This window comes from Hemiscyllium ocellatum, chromosome 6 (genome assembly GCF_020745735.1).
Source record: "Hemiscyllium ocellatum isolate sHemOce1 chromosome 6, sHemOce1.pat.X.cur, whole genome shotgun sequence".
NCBI classification, from domain to species: Eukaryota; Metazoa; Chordata; class Chondrichthyes; order Orectolobiformes; family Hemiscylliidae; genus Hemiscyllium; species Hemiscyllium ocellatum.
In genome coordinates this window covers 68,774,581-68,799,716 of record NC_083406.1, presented here as the reverse complement: position 1 = coordinate 68,799,716, position 25,136 = coordinate 68,774,581, and the positions used below count along the sequence as shown (strand labels likewise).

At 41.2% G+C, this 25,136-nt stretch overlaps 1 protein-coding gene across 1 annotated transcript in view; it reads left to right on the top strand.

The window, feature by feature from the left end:
• Positions 1-804: 804 nt before the first annotated feature.
• LOC132816933 (RPA-related protein RADX-like) overlaps positions 805-25,136 on the top strand; it is a 96,648-nt gene continuing 72,316 nt past the window's right edge. The window contains exon 1 of the mRNA XM_060826957.1: positions 805-1,252. Within this exon, the coding sequence (XP_060682940.1) occupies positions 805-1,252 (448 nt within the window). The remainder of the gene's footprint in view (positions 1,253-25,136) is intronic.

Sequence of the window (25,136 nt, the reverse complement as noted above, 5' to 3'; positions counted from 1 at the left end):
TTGGACCAAGGGTCAGGACCTGAGTGTCAATGCCAGAACTCAAACTGAGAATCAGTGAGCAGATTATTGCTCAACAAGTGCTAATTGAAGACAATGTTAACAGCACTTTGCATTTCTATACTTATTATTAAGAATAGACTGAGTTGGATTTGTCATGTTTATTATGTACAGGACATACCTGGGCAATTTTCCACATTGTTAGGTAAGTGATCGAATTGCAGCTGTAGTAGAACAGTTTGGCTAGGTTCTCAGCATGTTCTTGAGCACAGATTTTCAATACTATTGCTGGAATGTTGTCAAGGCTCAAAACATTTGTAGCATCTAGTTCCTACAATCATTTCTTGATATCACAGAATTGAGTCAAATTGGCTGAAGGCTGGCATATGTGATGCCACACTACCACAAAGATATATTGCATGGCCTCCAAAATGTTCTAAATCCAGCACGATTGAATCTTTCACATTTGAATCACGGCACCAAAGTTTTTATTTTCTGAGTAAGTTCAATGGTAGAAGGTAGTTTCTTGTTCGCCCATTGAATTTTTCTGAAGTGGAAGACCATCCGTTGCGCCTAAGACCTCGAGGTTCAAACTGAGCGTGTTTCTGAAATCTCCCAAGAGCCAATCGGCGCTCCAAACAAATAGTCAATCAGAGCACGGTAGGGCGAACCAATTAGGACCCGCGAAGGGTTGTACAATGACAAAGAAGCCCGGGAAGGAGTAGTGGCGCGTGAGATTTCGTGTTTAACGGTGGTTGAGGCGCGCGACAGCTTCGGGGGATTGAGGCAAAGTGATTGCTTCAGCTCATGGCGGAGCTGGAGCTTGGCTCTTCGGCCATCTGGGTTGGTGGAGCAGCCGTGTTCTGGGTGCTGGCAGTGGAACGATACCTCCCGGATCGTCCCGGCGCTAGTCGATATGACGTGACCCTGTATGGCCAAGGAGACGGGGACAGGGGCCCACTGAAATATTCGCTGTCTCCGCAGCTAAACCGTTTAGTGGAAACAAACCGGTTATGTTCGGGTTGCCAGCTCAGGTTGAGCCGCTGGTCAATGCTGTCGGACGGGCAGAGGGTGATAGACGGAGCCGAAGTGTTGAGGGGAGCCATTCCACCACCAGCATGTGTTGCCTTTCTGCCCGTCCCGCGCCCTTCACACTGCCGTGCCAAATACTACCTGCCGCTCTGGGAGGACAGTGACTATTATGGAGAGGAATGGATTATACAAACGCACAGCCAAGAACTTGTCAATCTGGAAGGTGTGGTGTGCCATTGCTACATAAAATCCAAAACTTGTGAACGCTGGTTTTAAAAGATTGTAGAGTTGTTGTAAATAAGGAAAGAGGCCATTCGGTACATTGCGCACTGGCTCGCAGAATAAGCAATGAGAATGTATATTGTTTATATTCAAATAACCATTTAGTCCACTTTTGAATGCCTTGGTTGAACCTACACCCTCTATATATTCGAAGTAGTGCATTCCAGATCCTCGCTTTGCCTGAAAATATTTTTCCTTGAATATGTTTTGCTTTCAATCTGTGCCTTCTCACCCATGAAGGGGTTGACAATGTCTTCCTGTTTACTCTCAGTACAGACCCCTTCATGATTTTGAATACCCTGGATCTCTTTTCAGCATTCCCTCTAATTCTGACATCTACAATCTGAAATTCCTTATTCATGAAACCAATCTTGTAAACCTCTTCTGTTCCAATGCCTCACATCCTTCCTGAAATTTGGCATCAAGAAATGGAAACAATACTTTAGCTGAGACAGAACTAGTCATCAAGTTTTAAACACACAAAAAGATTCTCCAGCCTGATATCTTCATACTGGTCATCAAGCTTATACCTATTATCATCCCATTTTGCCAACACTTGATCACTAATCTTTTATGTAATGGCATTTCTATTGCTCATGGTTCCGGCTTCCACCACATTTTTAAGTGGTGAGTTTCAGAACTCTCAACCCTCTGGGTGATCGAAAAACAAATCCTCAAATTCCCTCTAAGCATCCTTTTAAAAGCTGAGTGACCCCTTTACTAAATGGAATTATTTCACTCTATCAACCCTATTTATAGGCCTTATAACTTTGTGCACCTTCATCAGGATTACACACACACTACCCCCAGACCTTCTATGCTCTAAGGAAACCAAGGCTTACCTATCTAGTCACTTTTTTCATTGCTGAAACTGTCATTCCAAGTAATATCCTGGAGAATTCCCTCTGCACCTGCTCTAGAGGAATCGCACCCTGTCTATAGTGTGGTGAACAGAACTGCACACCTGTGATTTAACTAACTTCCTATGCTGCTCAATCATAACAACCTCCTTGCTCTTGTATTCACTGCCTTGACTTTTAAAGGTAAATATCCCATATGTGTTTTTAACCATCACCTCTACCTATTACAATGGCAGATATTTCTGTGTATAATGCAGAAGATACAGGATCAGTTCATTCCAAAAAGGAAGAAAGCTCCCAGGAGGAGGCATGGGTGGCCATGGCTGACAAGGGAAGTTAAGAGCTTAAAAATGTGTTGCTGGAAAAGCGCAGCAGGTCAGGCAGCATCAAAGGAACAGGAGAATCGACGTTTCAGGGCTTATGCCCGAAACATCGATTCTGCTGTTCCTTTGATGCTGCCTGACCTGCTGCGCTTTTCCAGCAACACATTTTTCAGCTCTGATCTCCAGCATCTGCAGTCCTCACTTTCTCTGAGGGAAGTTTAAGAAACATATAAAGTTAAAAGAGAAAAAGTATAACATAGCAAAGATAAGTGGGAAAATGGAGGACTGAGAAGCTTTTAAAGAACAACAAAGGATTACTAAGAAGGAAATATGCCGAGGAAAAAATGAGGTATGAAGGTAAACTGGCCAAAAATATAAAGGTTGATAGTAAAAGCTTTTTTAGGTATGTGAAAGGCAAAAAAAATGGTTAAGACTAAAATTGGGCCCTTGAAGACAAAAACAGGGGAATATATTACGGGGAATAAAGAAATTACAGAAGAATTGAATGTGGTACTTCAGATCTGTGTTCACTGGGGAAGACACAAGCAATCTCCCTTAGGTAACAGTGGCTGAAGGACCTGAACTTAAGGGAAGTTATATTTGCCAGGAATTGGTGTTGGAGAGACTGTTAGGTCTGAAGGTTGATAAGTCCCGGGGCCTGATAGTCTACATCCCAAGGTACTGAAGGAGGTGGCTCGAGAAATCGTGAATGCATTGGTGATTACTTTCCAGAGTTTGACAGATTCGGGATCAGTTCCTGCGGATTGGAGGGTGGCTAATGTTGTCCCACTTTTTAAGAAAGGTGGGAGAGAGAAAGCAGGAAATTATAGACCAGTTAGTCTGACCTCAGTGGTGGGAAAGATGCTGGAGTCTGTTATAAAGATTGAAATTACGGCACATCTGGATAGTAGTAACAGGATAGGTCAGAGTCAGCATGGATTTATGAAGGGGCAATTATGCTTGACTAATCTTCTGGAATTTTTTGAGGATGTAACTCTGAAGATGGACAAGGGAGATCCAGTAGATGTAGTGTATCTGGACTTTCAGAAAGCTTTTGATAAAGTCCCACTTAGGAAGTTAGTGAGCAAAATTAGGGCGCATGGTATTGGGGCAAAGTACTAACTTGGATTGAAAGTTGGTTGGCTGACAGGAAACAAAGAGTAGTGATAAACGGCTCCATTTCGGAATGGCAGGCAGTGATCAGTGGGGTACCGCAGGGATCAGTGCTGGGACCACAGCTTTTTACAATGTATGTTAATGATATAGAAGATGGTATTAGTAATTACATTAGCAAATTTGCTGATGATACTAAGCTGGGTGGCAAGGTGAAATGTGAAGAGGATGTTAGGAGATTACAGGGTGACCTGGACAGATTAGGTGAGTGGTCAGATGCATGGCAGATGCAGTTTAATGTGGATAAATGTATGGTTATCCACTTTGGTAGCAAGAACAGGAAGGCAGATTACTACCTAATTTAGGTAAAGGGGCAGTACAGAGAGATCTGGGTGTTCTTGTACACCAGTCGGCTAATAGCATGCTGGCCTTCATAACAAGAGGAATTGAGTATAGAAGCAAAGAGGTTCTTCTGCAGCTGTACAGGGCCCTGGTGAGACCACACCTGGAATATTGTGTGCAGTTCTGGCCTCCAAATTTGAGGAAAGACATTCTGGCTATTGAGGGAGTGCAGCGTAGGTTCACGAGGTCAATTCCTGGAATGGTAGGACTACCTTACCCTGAAAGACTGGGCTTGTATACCCTTGAGTTTAGAAGACTGAGAGGGGATCTGATTGAGACATATAAGATTATTACAGGATTGGACACTCTGGAGGCAGGAAACATCTTTCTGCAGATGGGTGAGTGCTGAACCAGAGGACATAGCTTAAAAATACGGGGTAAACCATTTAGGACAGAGTTGAGGAGAAACTTCTTCACCCAGAGAGTGGTGGTTGTGTGAGATGCTCTGCCCCAGAAGGAAATTGAGGCCCAGTCTCTGGGTTCATTGAAGAAAGCGTTGTATAGAGCTCTCAAGGATAGTGGAATCAAGGGTTATAGAGATAAGGCAGAAACAGGATACTGATTAAGGATGATCAGCCATGATCATATTGATGGTGGTGCAGGCTCAAAGGGCAGAATGGCCTACTCCTGCACCTAATGTCTATTACTCTGCTTTCAAGAATCTGTGGACATCCACACCAATGTCCTTATGATCCTGAGTACTTGCTAGCATCCTAACAATCAAAAGGCATTCTCTTGCCTTGTTACTTCTCCCAAAATGCATCACCTCTCACTTTTCAGAATTAAATTCTATTTGCCACTGTTCAACTTATCTGACTGACTTTCTGTCGTCTTTAGTCAAAGTTCCCTCCTCACTAATTGCCACACCACCAATTTGTGTCATCTTCATGGACTAGAAGCATACCCTAGAAACACTAAGGGATCTGGCGCTAAACCCTGTGTTAACACCACTAGACGCAGGTTTGCAGTCTTAAAATGACCCTTCAACCATTACTCTGACAGATGCTTGACCGAGTCATCACCTCAAATTTCAATCAAATTTGTTAGGTATAATTGCCCCCTGTTAAAGTTATGTTGACTATCCTTGATTAATCCATGTCTCCAAGTAGGGATTAATTATGTGATGTTAGACTCTCTAGCCTGTAGTTTCCTAGTTTATCCTTACCTCCATCTTGAATAATGGTATCACATTGCAGTCATGTACTCTGTGCCCTATAGTAAAACTTAGGATAGTGTATGTTTTATTAAACTGCTGTCAACCTACCTTGTACCTTTAAGTTGCCTGCACACATACAACCAGATCCTCAGCCACTTATACCCCTTTTAGAGATTTAACCTTTGTATTGTATTTACCAAGATGTGTCACCTGACATTTCTCTACACTGAACTTCATCTGTCAATTATCTGCCCACTCCCTCAACTTATCTGTCATTTTAAAGTTATACAATATCCTCTTAATGCACAATGCTTCCAAGTTTTTATACCATCTGCAGATTTTGAATTTGTGTCCTGTACACCAAGATTTGGTCAATATTTATCAGGAAAAGCAGGAATCCCAGCACACACACTCTGGGACTTTATTGCAAGTCTTCCACATGTCTGAAAACCATACAGGATCTTTGTTTCTTGTCTCAGTCAATTAGCTGTAGTTTCTTTCATTCCATGAGCTCTCTCTTTGCTCACAAATTTATTGTGTATCTCTATATTAAATGCCTTCTGAAAGTCGACATACTGCACAGTAATAGCATTGCCCTGATCAAAACTCTTCAAAACAAAACTACAGCAAGTTAGTTAAATCTGATTTAGAAATGGACCTCCTTTTATGCACATGGTTATTCATCTTCCGTGGGAAACGTTTTTAAGGGAAACCCAAAAGAAGGATCAAAATGGCATTAAATATGTTCTTTTTATCATTGAATACTTCATTGTAAAAATTAGCACATTTGTGGAATGGGGTGATTGCTGAATGGTTGTTTGGCTGTGGCAGGGAAGTTGGAGAAACCAATTTGTGTGAAGGAACCTCCTAAAATACATCTAACTTGAGTGGGTAACCTTGCATTAATAACTATTTCTTCCGATGTAATTTACCACTGATTATTACTCAAAGAAAAAAACTGCTGTGGTAGGAGTATAAGTAGCAAATCAGCTACAGACATGGCACTTCAATGCTGGCTTTTTCTGAGCGTTGCAATGTTGAGTTGTGATGAAGTTGCAATGTTGAGTATGGGTGTGAGTCATTCAACCAGTTTATCATCAGTCCCTCAGTCAGCAAGGAAGAATGAGCCACATGGCTATTAGGCAGGAATCAGTATTGGTAAGCACATAACTATGTTTATTGTGCTACAATTCATTCGTCAGATTCCTATTAACCTGCAAACTAAAGGGTCACTTGGTGACCACAATTGAAAATCTGCTTTGTCCTACCTTTTCTGTTCCTGTATTCTCTGGATACTCTGTGACAACCCATTTACACCTGCAGGACCACACTGAAACCCTATGAAAGCGGAGCCAACCTTCCCAAGGACATAAGTTTGTTTGCTGTCAGTTTTCATGGGAAGTATAGTGACAGAGGTAAATGCTAACTGAGCAACTTGTTTTTGTTTAGCTATTAGACAGCAAATTTTGCAAAAATATTGAAGTGCATTAGTGAGTTTTGAAAAGATTTGTAGCTCAGGTTGAGGTTCTGGATGTAAGTTTGCTCACTGAGCTGGAAGGTTCACCAGAAGCTCACTGATGATATTACCAAGTACGTTGATGAAACATCTGAAAACAAACCTTCCATCTTAGCGAGCAAACTTACATCCAGTAAAAGTGCATGACTGACAATACAACATGGCTGCCCATGAGGTTTGAAATGTGTAATTTGGGTAAACTAGCAGTAACATCTTAGGATGCTTAACTTTCATCCTAATAGATATGTTGAAATAAATGAATGGAAGGAACAGGGTGCTATTGCAGTAAGGAAGATGATGAGATGGATGTCTAAAGGCCAGATACAAAGAGGAGCAACAAGCAGTGAAGCTGGAAGGTAAAGGTGATTAGCATATGGATGTAGACATAGAGGTAAAGTAAATAAAGCCAGAAATAAAAATACACTGAATTCTTGTGAGGAGAAGAAGCAATTGCAGTGCAAGGACTGATTAGGGATAGGCAACATGGCTTTGTGTGGAAAATCATGTCTCACAAACTCGATTGAGTTTTTTGAAGAAGTAACAAAGAGGATTGATGAGGGCAAAGTGGTAGATTAGATTAGATTACCTACAGTGTGGAAACAGGCCCTTCAGCCCAACAAGTCCACACCGACCCGCCGAAGCGCAACCCACCCATACCCCTATACTTATCCCTTCACCTAACACTACGGGCAAATTAGCATGGCCAATTCACCTGACCTGCACATCTTTGTGACTGTGGGAGGAAACCGGAGCACCCAGAGGAAACCCACGCAGACATGGGGAGAATGTGCAAACTCCACACAGTCAGTTGCCTGAGGCGGGAATTGAACCTGGGTCTCTGGCGCTGTGAGGCAGAAGTGCTAACCGTGCGACTTCAGTAATGTGTTTGACAAGTTTCCCCATGGGAGACTGGTGAGCAAAGTTAGATCTCATGGAATACAAGGAGAACTTGCCATTTGGATACAAAACTGGCTCAATGGTAGAAGCCAGAGGGTAGTGGTGGAGGGTTGCTTTTCAGACTGGAGGCCTAGAGTGCCACAGGTATCGGTGCGGGGTCCACTACTTTTGATCATTTATATAAATGATTTGAATATGAGCATAAGAGGTATAGTTAGTAAGTTTGCTGATGACACCAAAATTGGAGGTGTAGTGGATAGCGAAGATGCTTACCTCAGATTACAACAGGATCTTGATCAGATGGGCCAATGGGTTTAGAAATGGCAGATGGAGTTTAATTTAGATAAACGTGAGGTGCTCCATTTTGGGAAAGCAAATCTTAGCACTTAATGGTAAATTCCTGGGGAGTGTTGCTGAACAAAGAGACCTCAGAGTTCAGGTTCATAGCTCCTTGAAAGTGGGGTCACATGTAGATAGGATAGTGAAGAAGGTGTTTGGTTTGCTTTCCTTTATTGGTCAGAGTATTGAGTACAGGAGTTGGGAGGTCACGTTGCGGCTGTACAGGACATTGGTTATGCCACTGTTGGAATATTGTGTGCAGTTCTGTCTCCTTCCTATCGGAAGGATATTGTGAAACTTGAAAGGGTTCAGAAAAGATTTACAAGGATGTTGCTAGGGTCGGAGGATTTGAACTATAGGAAGAGGTTGAATAGACTAGGGCTGTTTTCTCTGGAGCGTTGGAGGCTGAGGGGTGACCTTATAGAGGTTTATAAAATCATGAGGGGCATGGATAGGATAAATAGACAAAGTCTTTTCCCTGGTGTGGGGGAATCCAGAACTGGAGAGCATAGGTTTGGAGTGAGGGGCAACTTTTACAGTCACGTGTATAGAATTAGCTGCCAGAGGAAGTGATGGAGGCTAGTACAATTGCAACATTTAAAAGGCATCTGGATGGACATATGAATAGGAAGGGTTTGGAGGGATAAGGGCCAGGTGCTGGCAAGTAGGAAAGATTGGGTTGGGATATCTGGTCGGCATGGACGAGTTAGACTGAAGGATCTGTTTCCGTGTTGTACATCTCTATGACTCTTAAATCCATCTCAGGAAATGTCAGTTTTTGCTACATGGTGGAATAGGAAACACGAGCTGGTTTAAAATTGCCAAAAGCTAGAAAGTTATGTGAATAGGTTCGATACACTAAAAATGTTAGGTGTTTTCCCAGGTGTTATTGATTAGTCAATTGAAAAGAAACTCTTGAAAACCACACCATTTTGAGTGTTGTGACTTGAGAGAAGGAAAGTTCGTAGAATCATACCATTATAATGATAATCATGCTCACAAATATGGAGATGAAAGCATTTGTCTGAAAGTATTTCCAACCAACACTGCATGAGTAAAGAACAGCATATTGTGGAACAGTGCAGCTAAATAGGCCACTTCTGTGCAGAGAATGATACAAGTGCTTGTTCAAAGGAACAGAAGGTTAATACCATCAAGAATGTTTTAGTGGGGAGCCAGACAGCAAGAAGACCTCGAAGAGGACCAGCGCAACACAACAGTAACTTCTGGGTTTTTTTTCCTGTTTCATTATACATTTCCACTTGTCAAAAATGACTGTTCAATTTACACATAAATAACATTGAGCTTCATTTGTTTTAGTTGCCAGATCAGTGTCATCATCTTTCATGATATTAGTTTGAACACTGAGGTATGGATTCAACTCTGCTGATTTTTGTGAGCTAAGTAATTTGATACCTCATCTAGGTCGGCCAATAACAGTGGTGATTTTATAGCTAGTCTGACTGAGAATGAACTTTGAGAGCAGGCTTGGCCTGAGAACTGGGCTTCCTACTTAGTTCCAAGTAATAAACACAACAAGATAATGTTCAGATTTGAAGGGTAACCTTTATTGGTCAGACAGAAAGAAGCTTGGCAACGCTATGTTGATAGGTTGAAGAATTAACGTCAGTTAACTTCAGCAAAAGCCCACTACACTCTTTCAAATGCACACTAGACAGAAACAGCCGTTGTTCTGCTGAATTGCATCGAAAATTCTAGATTTGAGGAAATGGGGCTGTAAGCTTAAACCTAGACTGTGGACTTCTCAGTAGCTTTGTTATAGATGCTTGAATAAGTATGGGAATAGATTTAAGACAGCCAGCTGACTAAATTAAAAAGGTGCCCATTGATGACTGAAGTGGTCTGTCAGATATTCAAATGCTTTCAGATGTTTATATTTAGATGTTTTCAAGCAATTCTGATTCCAGCATTGGGAAGAAGTTACATAAGTCCCTATCCTGTCTCAGAAACATTCTACAAATAATGAATTCCATTGTGCAGTTTACTGATATCTGGATAAATGCAAAAAACGTACACAAGAAATGAGATAAATGATCGGTTTTCACCTCACACAAAAAGAAAATATGCTCAACAGGTCAGGTAATGTCTTTGGAGAAGGAAACCGTTAATATTTCAGGTTGGTTATTCTTCATCAGAATTGCAGTGCTTCATAGTGTTAATTTTTAAATCAATTTGGGAAAGGTTAGGAATGGAATGAAAAATGGGAAGATCTGAAATAGGGACAAAGGGTGGAGAGATTAATTGACAAAATAGATAATAGTGAAAAGGCAAAAAATTAATGGGATAGTTCTCTGTGTATTGATTAAGAGAGTATTGTTAGGTAGGTGATCAATGACTACTTCCTTGCTTTGCAGTGAATGATGCAATTTAATATCCAGTTAATTGTGAAGCAAACAGATGGGGATTTAGCTTAAAATCTTGCTGTTATAAAACTCCAGGCTGGAAACATGCTAGCTGGTGCCAGAAGCCATTGTCTTAATTGCTGGAGAGAAATTTGAGTTTACAGCTAAGAAGACAGTGGTAGCAATTTTAAGATTGACAAGAAATATCCTGGTAATGGCATCTTTCAAATCTCTCTTCAACCAACTACCACTGAAAATCAGCTGAATATAACATGACAGTTGAATACAGAGACTGCTTAAAGATCGCAAAGCAAGGATTCTTTATTCCAATAGCATCAGGTTATCACAAACATGAAGGGAAATTAAGGTTAAACAAGGAAGTGTCTATATGAATGAATCCTGTGTTTACATTGAGTTGAAGACTTTTTTGATGTCTGTTCCTTTGTCCTATGAGGTCACCTTTTCCCAATATTACATATATTTCCAGAGATAGTCTGTTCAGCTCCTCCAGCTGCCCTTCGACATCGTTGTCACCGACTTCTGGAGGTCCCGGCACAACTGCTTGAGCTCCCCTATTCAGCACCCTCTGCCACTGTTGCCATCTGTTGCTGGAGATTATATTACACACTTCCCTTCTTGAAATTTGCTGTTACTGCTGCCACTAACACTTTTTTTTTGTAGATATTTTTATTGAAATTTAACATTTTTGCAACTTTACAAAAATAAACAAAACTCTCAAATACAAACATTGATGTACAATTAAATCATATATACAATAGTCATAATTTAACAAAGAAAAGAGAAAGAAAGAAAACAAAAAAAGAAAAAAAAGAAACGAAAAAAGGAAGAAAAAAAAACCTCAACTTTCTACTAATCTAACCTATAACTAACCAGAGTGTATACCTAAGTCTCTTACATGCTCGGAATATATAAACATCAAATATAATAAAACCCGTATTCGCGCAGGATTCCTCTCCCAAGGGGCCCCGGAGCAGCCCGGTCTGAAATCTTCACTAAATAAAAGCCCTTGTTAGGATAGCCAAAATATCTGCATTTATATAATTCAAAAAGGGCTGCCATATTTTATAAAATAATTCAGTCTTTTGGTGCACCATATTTGTGAGGAAGTCAAGGGGGATATATTCCATAATTAATCTGTGCCAATTTGAAAGTCCAGGGGGGCCCTCAGCCACCCAGTTCACCAAAATATTTTTCCTTGCACAGAAAGAGAGAATAGAAAATAGTCTCTTCCCATGCATATCCAGAGATGAGAGGTTCGAAAAGCCCAAAAGGAGAGATACAGGGTCCACCCTAATTTCCGTTCCTAAAATTTCTGTCACGGTATTTGCCACTTTAGTCCAGTATCTGTGGATTTTCTGACAAGTCCACAGACAATGTACAAGAGTACCCACCTCTATTTTGCATTTAGGACACATTGGAGATGCTCCTGCCTTAAATTTTGCCAGTCGAGCCGGAGCTATATGGGCCCTATGAAGTATCTTTAGTTGGATAGCCTGAGTTCTGTTACAGATAGCAATTCTTCTAGCATTTTCCCAAATGTCATTCCACATATCCTCAGAGATTTCTAGCCCCAAGTCCTGCTCCCATGTTTTAAGCAGGTCATCCATGTCTCCTGAGACTCCATCATGTAGCAAATGGTATATAGTACTAACGGAGGATGCCCCTGCTGGTCGTAAGACATTACGTTCTCTGTCTGATTTATAAAGACTATCTATTAATGTAGTCTTCCTCTGTATATAATCTCGAACTTGGAAGTATCGAAAGAGATCCCCATTAGGTATTCCGAATTTCAGACGCAGCTGCTCAAAGGACATCAGGATCCCATCTTTAAATAGGTCCCCTAAGCATGAGATGCCCCTGGATCTCCAGAGTTTAAAGGTGGCATCTGTAATCCCCGGTTGGAATCCCCATGCGCCTACTATTGGTGCATGGGGGGATGTTTTATGTGAGTTACCCTCATTTTGCCGCATTATATTCCAGGCCTTAATTGTGTTTAATATTATGGGATTTTTACAGTGGTCTGTAATGATTTTCCTCTTATCTGAAAATAAAAGGTTAATAAGTGGGTATTTTACTTGGGAGGCTTCTATATCCAGCCAAATTGATTGTGGATCAGATGAAACCCAATCAGCTATGTAACTTAGTAGGGAGCTTAACTGATATTTCCTAAAGTCTGGGAAGTCCAGTCCTCCCCTTGCCTGTGGAAGCTGTAGCTTCTTCAGCTTAATAAGGGGCCGTCTATGGTTCCAAATAAAGGAGCCCAACCAGCCATATAATTTACGTAGGGCTAGCCTTGGCAGCATCAGCGGGAGCATTCACAAGATATAAGAGACGGGGCAGAACATTAATTTTAATTAATGCTATTCTCCCTAGCCAGGAAATCGGAAGGTCTCTCCATCGCTGGAGGTCCTGCCTTATCCTTTCCATTAATTGTACAAAATTAGCCCTATACAGCTGATCAAATACTGGCGTGATAAAAATACCTAAATATAAGAAGCCCTCCAGGGACCAACGGAAGGGAAAAGGGGATCCGTCCATTAAGTGGGGTATCATAGCCAGACCACCCATTGGCATGGCTTCCGATTTTGAAAAATTAATTTTATAGCCTGAGAATGCACTAAATGTATTAATAACTTGAATTAGACGAGGCACTGACCTTAAAGGATTACTGAGGAATAAGAGAACGTCATCTGCATAGAGGGTAATTTTGTGTTTACTTGTACCAATCCTCGGGGCCGTTATATTAGGATCAGTCCGGATGGCTTCTGCTAATGGTTCGATTATCAGTGTAAACAACAATGGTGAGAGAGGACATCCTTGACGGCAGCCCCTACCCACACTGAAGCCATCCGATCTTAACCCATTAGTAATAACAGCTGCTTTGGGGTCATTATACAATGTTGAAACCCATTTGGTAAACACCTGTCCAACGCCAAACCTTTCCAATGTGTAAAATAAATATGACCATTCAACCCTATCAAATGCCTTTTCCGCATCCAATGAAATTACTACTCCTGGTATCTTTCCCTGATGACAGGCTTGGATCATATTCAAGACCCTTCTGATATTATTGGATGATCTGCGGCCCTTAATAAATCCCGTCTGGTCCTCCTTTATAATATATGGCAGTACCCTTTCTAGTCTTAGTGCTAACATTTTTGAGAGAATTTTAAAGTCTACATTTAGTAAGGATATTGGTCTGTAAGATGCACAATCTTCTGGGTCTTTTCCTTTTTTGAGGATAAGAGAAATATTTGCTTCTTTCAGCGAGGGCGGGAGACAGACCTGACTATGCGCAAAATTATACATATCCATAAGTGGGTCAACCAATATTCCTGTAAATTCTTTATAGAATTCAGCTTGAAAACCATCCGGGCCCGGTGCTTTTCCACTCTGAAGTTGCCTAATTGCCTCAAGTATTTCTTGGACTGTTAAAGGGGTATTTAGGGCCGACACCTGTTCCGGAGTCAGGCCCGGGAAGGTCAAATTTTTTAAAAATGACTGCATCCTCCTAATCCTATCTTCACAATCCTGCGATCTATATAGTTCAGAATAAAATTCTTTAAAGGTCGCATTGATCTTTTTATGATCATGAGTCAGGGTACCTGTACTTTCCTTGATGGTCGGAATAGTTTGAGGGGCTTTCTTTTTCTTTGCAAGGAATGCTAAGTATCTACCCGGTTTGTCGCCATATTCATATAATCTTTGTTTCGCAAATAATATTTCCCTTTTAGCCGTTTGAGTAAGCGCGGTGTTTAAGGCTGTCCTAAGAGCTGTAATCCTCTGCAATTTTGTGATAGAAGGTCTATCAGCGTATGCTGTTTCGGCTGCTTTTAGGCGAGCTTCGAGCAGACGCTGTTGCTCTCCCTTTATTTTCCTCTGGGTCGCTGAATAGGAGATGATCAAACCTCGTGCATAAGCTTTGATGGTCTCCCACATCATTGACGGATTGCTAGCCGTACCAGTATTAATTTCTAAAAAGTTTTAAGTTCTTGGGAGAAGTACTTTAAAAATTTGCTATCTTTTATCAGGAAGGGGTCCATACGCCAATGCCGAGCAGCGGTCCCATTGTTCTTTACCTTAGTTTCCATGTATACAGCGGCATGGTCAGAGATTGCTATAGTACCTATTTTACAGGTTGCTATAGAGTTTAGAAAAATCGATGGGGCAAAAAACATATCAATTCTTGTGTGACATTTATGTGGATTAGAGTAGAAAGAAAAATCTCTACCCTGTGGATGGAGACATCTCCATACATCTACCAATCCTAATTCTTTATTCAGGTCCGCCAGTTGTCTAGATCTGGGAGATACTCCAGCGGCACTCTTGGGAATCCTGTCTATTTCCGGATCCATAATACAATTAAAGTCTCCCCCTATAATTGTATGACGGGCACCAAAGGCCATCAGTTTTGAAAAAGCTTCCGTTATGAATTTAAAGGGGTGTGCCGGGGGGGCAGTATACATTTAAGATCCCATATTCCTCTCCATTTATGAGGGCTTTAATCAAAATATATCGTCCAGATTCGTCTTTTATCTGATTTAGAATTTTCAAAGGGAAGTTCTTCCGGACAAGGATAACGACTCCCCTGCTTTTTGAATTAAAAGAGGAAAAAAAGGCCTGATCAAATCCGCCCTGTCGTAATTTTAAGTGTTCTTTATCCGACAGGTGTGTCTCCTGTAGGAGAGCTATATCAACTCTCTCCTCCTTAAGATTTGATAATATTTTCTTCCTTTTAACTGGCGAATTACTCCCCCTGACATTCCAGGTGCACCACTTAACCGACTGTTCAGCCATAATCATCTGGACAGATCCGAGACCCCTCGGGAGGGGAAACCCTATCTAGAACATCCCGAGCATGGAGCATACAAGATTTACAAAAGTAAAGACTCTCTGATACACTCAAAACAATATAACAAAAAACTCTTTCTAAGTATAAAAAATATAAAACATTCCGAATTGGAGATTTTCTCCCTTGTTCCCAGGGAGCGTCACTTCCTCTCCCACAGTCCATCTTACCCTCTTCCAACCAGTGCCCCACCCTTGACCCAGGTGTTCCTCAATAAAATGAGGAGAATTCAAATATAATATAAAGCTAGAGTTAACGGTGAACACCCCACCCCCACCCACACCCACATCTAAATATATTTGGGAATATTAATACCATATATAACTATAAGATTACAATCTCAACATGTAATACTTAAATATAATACCACAAAATAACAGGGGAAAGAAAAACAACCCCGCTCCTAAAAACAGAAGTAAAATAGAATAAGGTAACCACCTCTCCCCATCAACATTAACCAAACGCCCCAACATATACATATATATACATACACACATAGGGGGAAAGATAAGAAAAGATGAAGGGATGTAAACCAAAATAATGGGAAAGGCAGACCAGCGTCCACAATCTCTTACAGTTTATTTAAGAGAGTCCAAGAATTCCTTAGCCTTCTCCGGTGATCCGAAGTTATATATGGATCCTTCGTGGCTAAGGCGTAGCGTCGCTGGATATCATAAGGAGTACTGGATATTTAAGTCCCTTAAACGCTTCTTTGCCTCATCGAATGCCTTCCTCTTTCGGACCAAAGCTGGGGAGAAGTCCTGGAACAGCATGATCCTGGATCCTTTGTGGGTCATAGCTTGGGGATCTTTTCCCAGATTTCTTGAGGCTTCCAGGAGCATCTGCCTCTCCCTATAGCTCTGCAGCTGGAACAGGACCGGGCGTGGGCGCTGGGTTGAGCCGGGCCCACGTACTGTGACCCGGTAGGCCCATTCTACCCTCACCTGGCCTGATCCATTATGCAGATTTAAAAGTTGTGGCAGCCAATGCTCTAAGAATGCTGTCAGCTGACCTCCCTCTTCCTGCTCGGGCAGGCCCAACAACCGAATATTTTTTCTACGACATCGATTTTCGAGGTCATCAATGTGGTTTTCTAGGTTCTGGACTCGATTCTCGAGAAAACGGATGTGGTCGGCTGTTGATTTTATCCCAGTCTCTGAGGCTGCGGCCTTCGACTCCACCTCTCTGACTCGGCACTCCAATTCCTGAATGTCTCTGCCCTGCTTCTGCAGCTCGGCTGATAGTGCTTCTCTGCTCTGCCGAGACTCATCGATAAAAGCATCAATCTTCGCCTCCCACCTGGCAAACATCTCCTCAAAGCTCATCTTCATTGGTAAATCTCCTGAAGTAGCTGAAGACACCTTTGTTGCAGATGAAGAGGGAGAGGGTGGGGGAGGGGTCCCTGCTTTCTTAGAGCCGCCTGTTCCCTTCCCTTTACTCATTTTCCAGCTAGTATTAGACTATTTAAATGTACTAATAGGTAACTATTTAAGGTTAACAACTATTATAAATGGTTTAGTGAGTGTGGTGGGGGTGGATAGCCCACTTTTCCCAAGTTTTGGGTAGAGCACTGTGGACCCAGTCTTGCTGGGTCGCCGCCATCTTGGATCCCCCACCACTAACACTTTTATGCAGTTGTGAGATTATAAAATTCAATTATGGGCGGCACAGTGGTTAGCACTGCTGCCTCACAGTGCCAGAGACCCGGGTTCAATTCCCGCCTCAGGAAACTGTCTATGTGGAGTTTGCACATTCTCCCCGTGTCTGCGTGGGTTTCCTCCAGGTGCTCAGATTTCCTCCCAAAGTCCAAACATGTGCAGGTTAGGTGAATTGGACATGCTAAATTGCCCATAGTGTTAGGTGAAGGGGTAAATGTAAGGGAATGGGTCTGGGTGGGTTGCTCTTTGGAGGGTAGATGTGGACTTGTTGGCCCAAAGGGCCTGTTTCCACACTGTAAGTAATCTAATGTAATCTAATTATGCAATCATGATGAGAATATTCTCATCCACGTTTGTGACAGCATTCTGTTCTTGCATTACCGATCTGGGTAAATGGGAAGGGTTGGATTGGTATCCAGCATTTGTTTGAGAAGACATTCTCAGCCTCTTAACTGGTACCTTCCAAGGGATCTGTGGCGGTCACCTGTCAGGGGCTAGGTCAGTCAGGTCTCCAGGAGTCTTATGATCAACCATGCTTATTGCTTCAATTGCTGCCTCCTACCAGATTCCAAATACCCTGTTTTAAACTGGATTCATAACAGAAGTTACTCTAGGATTCTGCATCACTAACAGGTTACACTTCACCTGAGCCATTATGCATTGAAACCTCAGATTCTGCAAAACCACAATGAGCTATTTGCTTTCATATCAGACTTCTGGCCTGAACACCCCTTCAACTGTTTTCTAAAGTTGTCCCCCAGCTACTAGTTCAACAAAGTAGCTGTGGACATCTTTGTTCAGATGCTCGATGACTGAGACTCATGATCCCACAGATCCTGTATCATATTCTGACCCCTGATATTTGAAATATCTTTGTGCCATTTAGAAGATCAGTCCTACCAGCCTTGCAACCATACAATGTTTTTCTTTTCAGGAGTTCTCTTCGATGCTATCTTGAATGCTTGTCTTAGTTTCTTGTGATGCTTGCTATTCACTACCTGACCTGGCTGTTTCCATCAGAAGATACGTTAAATGCAAGGAAAGAATCTTTGGGAAGGTTGTGATCTTGACCCAAGAAGAAATATTATGAGGAATAGCCTCTGGATGAGTGTGAGATGAGCAAGTACAGAATTGAGACGGCCCAGGGAATCCCTTGTGAATTCAACCTGTAAACCTCTCTTGGTTTGGCCCGGAGATCGTACTTTTGGTAGTCTGGAATAAAGAAACCTATTTTAGTCGGATTAGTTTAATTTTAGTCATCCCCTTTATTTACTAATAGCATCTGTTACAACATAACACTAATACCTATAAGCCAGGCTAACTGGATTCTACTAACCCAGGAGAACAGGATATTGCTCTTCCTTCAAGAGCCCTGGAGGCTACTCTGTTGAACTATCACAAACAGGCTTCCTTTATACAAAATGTTTTACGAAAGCTGTACTGTCACAAACAGACTTTCTTTATACAGAAGTTTACAGAAGCTCTGCCTGTTCTGAACAGACAGATAACAATGAGGGACAATAATTTGGGAGAAAAGTTAATTGATACTGATTTTAATTTTGAGGTCAGAATCAAACACTTATTAATTTCACAAAGGAACAGCCATGAATGTTATCACTCTGTGTTCTGCTTATACAAATTCACTGATGTTAAGGCAAATGTTCTTAACTGTCTTACCCTCCCTGCCTGTCTATTTTCTAGTGTGCAACAAATGTGTTCTATAATTCAAAATTACATTTTAGCCTAAATGTGTAAGGACAGGTTTTAAGGCTATAAACTTTCTCATGTCCTCCTTTTGTCATTTCATGACAACTACATAATTAGTCAATTTAGTCAATTTGTACTCTCAATAAGTCAAGTGTCTCCTCTGGCGAGTCGTCATCCGGAGGAGCAGAGTCTGAAAGATACTGGATTTCAGCATGGAAGTTAAGGCATGGAGATATGAGGTAGTCAAAGGTCGATTAACCAGATTCCTCTTTGGCTTGGGTGAAAAGCAATTTACAGTCCATTTCATGCATAAATGGACAACAATGTATATTCCTACTGTCAGTGGGGTAGTATTACAAGCATAAACCAGGTCTGTTTCTCATTGATGGTGAGATCAAGGATCTTTGTTGGATGATCATCTTTAGTCTCAATCCTGTGGTTCACTAGGTCGCAAATCCCAATATTGTCATTACCCGTATTAAACGTTGTACCATACTTGGTGTGAGTAGAAACAAACTGCCTCCTCTCGGTCTCCTCTAACTTGCCAATGTCTGTCTATGAAATGAGAATATAAACATTTCTTTCAGTCAGCGATGAGTCCATGACATTTTCTTTTAAGGACAACAATGGCATTCTTGATTGGAGGTAATATTTTTAATGCTTAACTTGAAAATCTGCATGAATACCCCACTCATTTCTTCCACAATGACAAGGGCAGCTCAGTGGGAGTTCTGCTATATGTGTGTCATGGTGCTTTAGCAAGGCCTGATGTCAATCTGTTGGAGACATTTGGTATGAGCCTTCAAGAACAATGGTGTATGCAGATAAAACAGTCCAGTTCCCTGATAGTTGAACAGTTTGGGGGTTCCATATAGGCTGATACATTTTAGGATGCACAGAACAAGTCAAAGATTTGTGTTTCCCAAGTGCTGACCTTTGTAATGTGGTGCTGACATTGGTCACCATACATTCTTTCCAAAGATGCCTGGATATCTCGATGAGGAAAGAGATGTAGATCAGCTTAAACTCCTCAACATGATGCTCTCAGAAATATTGGTGAGTAACGAGTTGGCTCCTCCACTCCTGTGACAATTAGACAGAATTCTGCTATTTTGCCAATTGTATACTCACTGTAGAGTGAGTCAATTTCACTCTGTAAGATAGAGTTTCTTCTTGAAGGAACCTTTTCCCTCCCTTTACCCTCTCTGATGCTCAGTGGAAGGATCAACCAGTTTAATATTTGGTGAGAAGGGAAAGCTATTGCGCTGGATGGGCTCTTTGTGCCTGATGGTGGTGGTGACAATAATTATTTAGGGTATTCTCGTTTGAAGTGTTGAGCCTTGTTTCAATACCAGCACCTTTTTGGAGTATCCTTTGAGTGAAGCTTATCATGGCGATAGGACAGCAAGGACTGGATCTGTGCTTGATGTCCAGCAATCTGTTCAGCCTGTCACTTCAGTCTGAGCTATACACCTCCCCCTCCCTCCCCCGGTCATCTGCGTTGACAGTCACATTCCTGCTGGTAGCCCCTTTCTTGGTCTTAAGATCCAGTCATTCACTATGATTTGGATGATGTGATCCCATTCATCAAAAAAAGACAGTTGAGGTTTATCACTATTAACTCCATTCGTAAACCTCTGTTTATTATCTGTTTCTGATCAATGATAAACCCCAGGATCTTTGTAATGGAGGATTCAGTGATGGTGAGGCCATTGAATGTCAAAGGACAATGGTTAAATTCTCTTTTGTTGAAGATTGGGATTAGATTAATTTAGGATATCTGTTTGGCATGGACCCATAGGATCAAAGGATCTGTTTCTGTATGGTACATTTCTATGACTCTATGGTTATTAGGTGGTGTGAATGGTAGTTACCACTTTTCAGGCCATGTCTGGATATTGGCCAGGTGTTGCTGCATTTGACATGGACTGCATTAGTATCTGAGGAGTCATGAATGATGCTGAAGACTGTGTGCAATTGCAGCAAACATCCTCATTTTGACCTTATGTTGGAAGGGAGTTTCTTGATGAAACAAACTTAAGACGGCTGGGCCAAGGACACTACCCTGAGGAACTCATGCAACTATGTCCTGGAACTGAGATGACTGACCTTCGACAACTACAACCACCTTACTTTGTCCTAAGTTTGACTCCAACCAGGAATGCTTAAAAATGAGCTGTCAATTCTGTGAAGCTACAAAACAGGACTACATCCCTTGGAAACATATAAACAATAAAAGATAAACAGGGCTACGTGACATCCCAACCAACAGATCACACCTAAACAGTCCTACTACAACCAACAGAGAGTTTTCCCCAATTCCCATTGACTTCAGCTTTGCTAGAGCTCTTTGATGCAATAGTCGAAGTGTGTGGTACTGGAAAAGCACAGCTGGCCAGGCAGCATCCAAGAGAATGTACATTTCGGGCATAAACCCTTCATCAGTCCTGATGAAGGGCTGATGCCTGAAGCGTCAATTCTCCTGCTCCTTGGATGCTGCCTGACCGGCTGTGTTTTTCCAGTGCCACACTCTTCGACTTTGATCTCCAGCATCTGCAGTCCTCACTTTCTCCTCTTGATGCAATAATCAGTCAAACAAGGCCTTGATATCAAGTGCAGTAACTCTTGTTATGGACCAGGCCAGACCCCCTCATACGTTTCAAATAGATCACCAAAACCCGAATTTTTCTAGTTATTTTAAGTAAGTGTAAGGTGGATATTGCAGGAGTGATGCAGCTGGTCGAACCACTCGGTTTTAAATAAAGTAATTTATTTACAGACTGCCAAATGAATCACAATCAAATGAGAACAGAACATAGGTGAAGTTATTCTATCTGAAAACCCAAGCGACTCTATCACAACTTAATGATGCTGTTCCAATTTCCTGCAACACCCCTTGGCAAAAAAGATAAAATCAAACACCAGTTTTTACAAAAGAGATATCAGAGAGAGTCAGCCAGAACACCTCTGTTGAATCAAGAAACCTTTCTCCCAAGCAGTTTTCTTTAACCAGCAGCTTCAACTAAACCAAATTAGAAAAAAAACCCACCTGAACTGGGAGAACATTGTACAACAGTTTTTAAAAACAATTGTAAAGGCTTCCTCTGATTGTTGACTTAGGCAGTATCTGTCAGCCATTATTAAAGAAGTCAATTCAGACATATTGGCACCTCTGCCTTCTGACCCGTCTCGGGGGAAAAAAACATGGGCAAAATAACCTTGTTATATCATCGTACTCTCACCTCACCACTGGACCGGGAGCTGAGTGGCCCTGATGGAACTGGACATCAGAGAGCAGGTCATTCCTAGGCAGGTGTTACTTGATAAGATTGTTGATTATACCTTTCATCAACTTACTGAAGATTGAGAGTAGACTGATAGGTTGGTGATTGGCTAAGTTAGATATGTTCAGCTGTTCATGTACAGGACACACCTGGTCAATTTCCTAAATCCTCTAGTAGATGCCAGAGTTGTAGCTATACTGAAACAGTTGTGTGAGGGATGTGGTAAATTCTGAATGATATGTTTTCCATATTATTGCCAGAATGTTGTAAGGGCCCAAAATCTTTGCAGAGTGTACTGCCTCCAGCCATTTCTTGATATCATATGGAGTGAATCAAATTTGCTGAAGATTTGATGCTGGCGATCTCTGGAAAATGCCAAGGTGCATCATTCCCTCAGCACTTCTGCCTGAAGGTCATTGAAAAAGCTTCAAACGTTTGTACGGATTACCTGGGCACTCGATGAGGATGTGAATACATATAAGGAGCCTTCTCCTCCTCCTCTACCCAACTGTGAGTTGTTTAACTGATCCACCATTTGCAACTAGGTGTGGTAGGACTGTTTAGGTGTGATCTGTTGGTTGGAATGTCACATAGCCCTGTTTACCTTTTGTTTATGTTTCCAAGGGACGTAGTCCTGTTTTGTAGCTTCACTGGATTGACAGCTCATTTTTAAGCATGCCTGGTTCTCTTGTCATGACCTCCTGCACTCTCCACTGAACTAGGGTTTATTCACTGGCTTGATGGTAATCTTTGGGTGAGGGATATTCTATGTCATGAAGTTGTAAATTGTGCTGTACTGATGATCCGCGGCACCTCGTCATTGCCAAGTCTTAAGTTGCTAGATCTATTTGAAGTCTATCCTAATTAGCACTGTGACAATGCCACATAACATGATGTAAGGCAGTCTCAATGTGAAAGGAGGGCTTTGTCACCACAAGATCTGTGTAATCACTCTTAGCAATACTGTCATGGACAATTTATCTATGACCTGGAAAATTGATAAGATCAAGTCTGTTTTTCCCTCTTGGTTCCCTCACCAGTTGCTGTGGACTTACTCTAACAGTGATATCCTTTAGGACTTGACCAGATCAATCAGCAGTACTGCTAGCAAGCTACTTTTGGAGGTGGACATAGAATGTACTCTGAATGGGGGATTTCAATCTCCTTGCCACCCTCTAAGATAAATAGTTTACCTCAGTGTAAAGATTTTACTTTGAAAGTTCCATAACAGAAGTGTTCAGTTAGAATTCTGAATGGGATTATTCAAAGCTGATATAGTCTAAGCTCGTAAACAAAAACAGGAGTTACTGGAAAAACTCAGCAGGTCTGGCAACATCTATGAAGCAAAATCAAAGTTAATGTTTCGGGTCTGGTGACCCTTACACAGAACTAAGTTCTGTTGTATGAATACTTCAGGAAGGGGCTAGCTAACTCTTAAGTCTGGGAAATGAAACTATAAAGGGATGCTGCTGGGATAGATGGAAATATTGCATTTTTACTGTTTCAAAATCTTACAAATTGTGTCATGTGTAAATAACTAGATTTATTCTATGTTATCTTCATTTCTTTTGTGTAATAACATTCTTTTATTTAAAATCGGTTCTCCAACATTATATGTTTGTGTTTCAGTAAAAGACTACGTGATTAAAGTTTTATAAACATGATCTCTCAAGTCAGATTTCAGTTTGCTGTCTCAGCAGAGATAATAATAGGGCTTTGGGGATGGAATGGATGGATGGGACTCATTGTTCCATGGAAAGCTAGCATGGATTTGATGATCCAAGTGGAGTCCTGTGCTATCTTTGACTCTGTCTCCCTACGGTTAATCAAGCGCCATTTCAATTTGTATTGCTAGTTCACCTTATATGTGAAACAAAAATTGCTTTATATAAAGTGCACACTAAATGTCACTAATTGTATTCTTCTTTCAAATCAATACACTAGCACAATAGGCTGAATGGTGTCTTTTTGTAGTCCACCATGATACAAATTGCTAGTAGATATATTTTATGAATTAGTTTCTTTTGAAATACAAGTACTACTTGACTGATGATTAATATTGCAAGGGAGGAAGCAGTGGTTTTCAGAAACTCCCAGTTAACTCCGATTAATACAGGAGTTATTTATATAATTTCTTTAACATGCTAGCTCATTTCAAGGAGTTTGATCTCAAAAACAAGCACTCTGACAGAGTAGGAACTAAAAGCTTTTTGAAAAGGTGGAGAGGGAATATGGATAGCATTAGACAAGGATTTAGTGTTTGCCTTGAAGTCTGAAGACTTTTGTCAATGTGCAAATGTGTAAGGCCAGAATTACAGGGTTTTATGTTGCAATGGTAATGTCCCAATCTCTCCGGCATGAAATCCAGATTCAAGCCTCACCTACTTCAGAAATATGTATTAATGCATTGAACAGGTTGATTAATAATATCCAGAAGAACTGAGATCTTATAGGAGTTGGAAGAAGGATTGTGGTTCAGGGTGGTCATTTATATAGAAATGGACAAGGTCAAAAATAAAATTAAATTGTGAAGAAAAATTAATGTTTTCTCAAATGGGGAACGAGAGCTAATGTAGATCTGAGCACAGGTTGAGGAATAGGAAGGACAGGATTTGTCAGCAGAGTTTTGGACAAGCTGAAAGTTAATGTGGAGATTGACAGCTAAATAAGGCAAGTATTAAAATAAATGAGTTTAGATTTTTCACAGGCATAAATAAACATTTCAACAATGGATTGACTTAGGCAGAAACATTTTATGAAAGAAGGGGTTGTTGGTCAGTGTGATGGCAAGGTTATAAGATGGGAACCTCAGATTAGAACCAAATGTTTTGCAACCTTCATGTCCTTGCTCAATCCGAAGTAGTACCCAGCAACCTAAGACACTGATTAGGCTACACCTAGAGTTTTAGGGTATGGTTCTGCTATCATGTTACAGGAAGGACATGATTGCTGTAGAGAGAATACAAAGGAGATTTGCTAGAAAGTTGCTAAAGATTGAAAATTGCATGGACGTAGAAAGATTCAACAGCGTAGGGTCATTGTCCTTAGAACAGAGGAAGCTAAGGGGTGATTTAATTGGGCTGTATAACATAATGGAGTGCTTAGACTGAGTGAACAGAGAAGAATTGTTTCCTGTACCAAAGGCCACAGATTTAAGATGATTGATAGGAGAATTAGAGGAGCCATGGGGAAAAGTCTTTTCATCCATTAGTGGATGTCTGAAATTCACGACCCAATCTGGTGATTGATCCAGAAACCTTCAACTCATTTAAAAGGAACCTGGGAGTCCATCTGAAGTGCTGTAATCTGCAAGACTGTGGACTATGTGCTTGTGACT